A 2,500-nucleotide genomic window follows, 5' to 3' on the forward strand; every position below is an offset into this window, starting at 1 on the left:
GTTTCAGCCACCACTCCGTCTTCGGGATGCGGTGCCTACACGAGCCACAAGAGGGCGACAGTGAGTTAAAGGGGGGCGTTGTGAATTAATAACAGCCACTTTTTTTCATATTAGGGTATATATTTAATGTATAAAAGAAAAAAGGCTTGCACATCGACTATGCAGACCAGGTGCAGGACAAACTGGAGAGCGAATGAGAAAAAGAGTATATAGAAAAATTGAATGTTCCCAATAGTTTATTAAATATGACATTTCGATCTTATTCGATCTTCATCAGAATGATGATTCTGATTTCTGATGAAGATCGAATAAGATCGAAACTTCAAATATTCAATAAACTATTGAGAACATTCCATGTTTCTATCTGCTCCAGTGTGTGAACTCTACTCTCTTTTTACTATATTTAATATATCACAGACAATGTTGGGGTCTTACTCAAAGTCGGTCTGATCCTTGAGGTCAGCGAGGGGCTGGAAGGTCAGTGCTCTCTTCCTCATGCCCAACACACAGGCAGAATCTGGCGTGTTGGCGAAAATACGACCTGGATGATAGAAGAGGCCAAGAGTTAAAGTCGCACTGAAATGAAAAAAGCATTCTGTCCCATTTTGGTTCACATAATTGGTCATAGTGTTCACCTATTCAACGAAGTATGCCAAAAAAATAAAAAAATTCGACTTTTGTTGTAATCTTATATCAAAGTATATAATTTCTTACTTCCTGGAAAACGGTAGGTCATGTGCAGTGACGACAACAGGTACCTTAGATTTTAAGCCAATAATCTCATGACATCCACCCGTCAATCAACGCTATCCTTCTATCGAATCTGTCTAAAGTTATTAAAACCCGTCCACTTGACAATGTTCCAATCAAATTCCTCTAAACATACGTCCCACCCTCACAGCTTGTTTGCGTCGGAAATACGTCAAACTACGGAAGTTAGATGATCTCAAACGTCCGTTTCAGTGCGACTTTAAAGGAAAATGCTCGTTTTTGACAACCTGGACCTTATTTACGACATATTATAAGAAGTTTGACTCACCCAGATCACTTTTGTGTTGTTCGGAGGCCTGTAGAAGAAATTTAAAATCCAGCGCGAGCCAGTATATCCATGTAATGGCGGCGCACGGGGCATAGGGAATGCAGTTTCTCAAAATCCATTTTCGGCCGCTAAACGGTTGTTTTCATCAATCACATTGCATGAATCGACAGTTGATATTCCTCTACGCGAGCCATTCTTTCGTTTTTCAAATACGTGGTCTGTAGCCTCTGTAATATGATCTTTACAAGCCTCTCCCCCACTTGCTCCAGCACGCATGCGCACAGGCCAGCGCGCAGCCTGCTATTCTCCGGCTCACATTCTCTGCGCTACGATCGTAGTTGGTGCCGAGAATATTGTCGTCGTCATTCGTCAGCAACAATCCGATCGTAGCGCAGAGAATGTGAGGGAGCATAGCCAGTGTAAAGATCATATTACAGAGGCTACAGACCACGTATTTGAAAACCGAAAGAATGGCTCGCGTAGAGGAATATCAACTGTCGATTCATGCAATCTGATTGATGAAAACAACCGTTTAGCGGCCGAAAATGGATTTTGAGAAACTGCATTCCCTTTGCCCCGTGCGCCGCCATTACATGGATATACTGGCTCGCGCTGGATTTTAAATTTCTTCTACAGGCCTCCGAACAACACAAAAGTGATCTGGGTGAGTCAAACTTCTTATAATATGTCGTAAATAAGGTCCAGGTTGTCAAAAACGAGCATTTTCCTTTAAATGCACTGGTCAAGTCATGTATGACAATTAATCTTTGAACAAAGGATGTAGTCTGCATCGTATTAAATGTGTCCATGGTGGCTTGCCGTACCGTGTCTGTAGCACTCCTTCAGTTTCTCAGTCAGCCACAGGACAGACTTGGATCCCATCTTTGTTCCGAAGTTCCTGTCGAAAGGTGTTGGTGTGCCACCCTAGTGAGAGAGAGAGAGACATAGAGAGAGAGATAGAGAGAGAGAGAGAGAGGGAGAGAGAGGGGGAGAGGGAGAGAGAGAGAGAGAGAGAGAGAGAGAGAGGGAGAGATAGAGAGAGAGACAGAGAGAGAGAGGGAGAGAGAGAGAGAGAGAGAGAGAGAGACAGAGAGAGAGAGGGAGAGAGAGGGGGAGAGGGAGAGAGAGAGATAGTTGTTTTACTGACACTGCTTTCCAGGGCAAGTCATGTTTGTCATGGCAAAAATCATCGATTGGGAGAACTTTTAAACGTTCTTTTCCTGAAGCGGTCACAGACCTGTTGCATGTGTCCCAGGACGTTATGTTATGTTATGTTATGTTATGTTATGTTATGTTATGTTATGTTATGTTATTTCCTGAGCGGTCAGAAACCTGTTGCATGTGTCCCAGGACGTTCTTGCGGCAGTCGAAGACGCCCTTCCCCTCCTCGGAGTACAGGTTGAAGATGAAGTCGGTGGTGTAGTTGGCGTTGCAGTTCTCATTCCTGTCAAGGCAAGGCAG

The 2,500-nt window shown here is 43.7% G+C and overlaps 1 protein-coding gene across 1 annotated transcript in view; it reads right to left on the reverse strand.

The window, feature by feature from the left end:
* The window catches only part of LOC311329949 (ATP-dependent 6-phosphofructokinase, muscle type-like), a gene marked incomplete at both ends in the record, with an annotated part of 18,062 nt that overhangs the window by 170 nt on the left and 15,392 nt on the right, over positions 1-2,500 (reverse strand). Inside the window, 4 exons of the mRNA XM_084461901.1 lie at positions 1-35; positions 436-541; positions 1,864-1,963; positions 2,372-2,483. The exon at positions 1-35 is cut by the window's left edge and continues 170 nt beyond it. Of these exons, the coding sequence (XP_084318027.1) occupies positions 1-35; positions 436-541; positions 1,864-1,963; positions 2,372-2,483 (353 nt within the window). The remainder of the gene's footprint in view (positions 36-435; positions 542-1,863; positions 1,964-2,371; positions 2,484-2,500) is intronic.

The sequence above is a fragment of the Borostomias antarcticus genome, assembly GCF_949987555.1.
Source record: "Borostomias antarcticus genome assembly, chromosome: 3".
NCBI classification, from domain to species: domain Eukaryota; kingdom Metazoa; phylum Chordata; class Actinopteri; order Stomiiformes; family Stomiidae; genus Borostomias; species Borostomias antarcticus.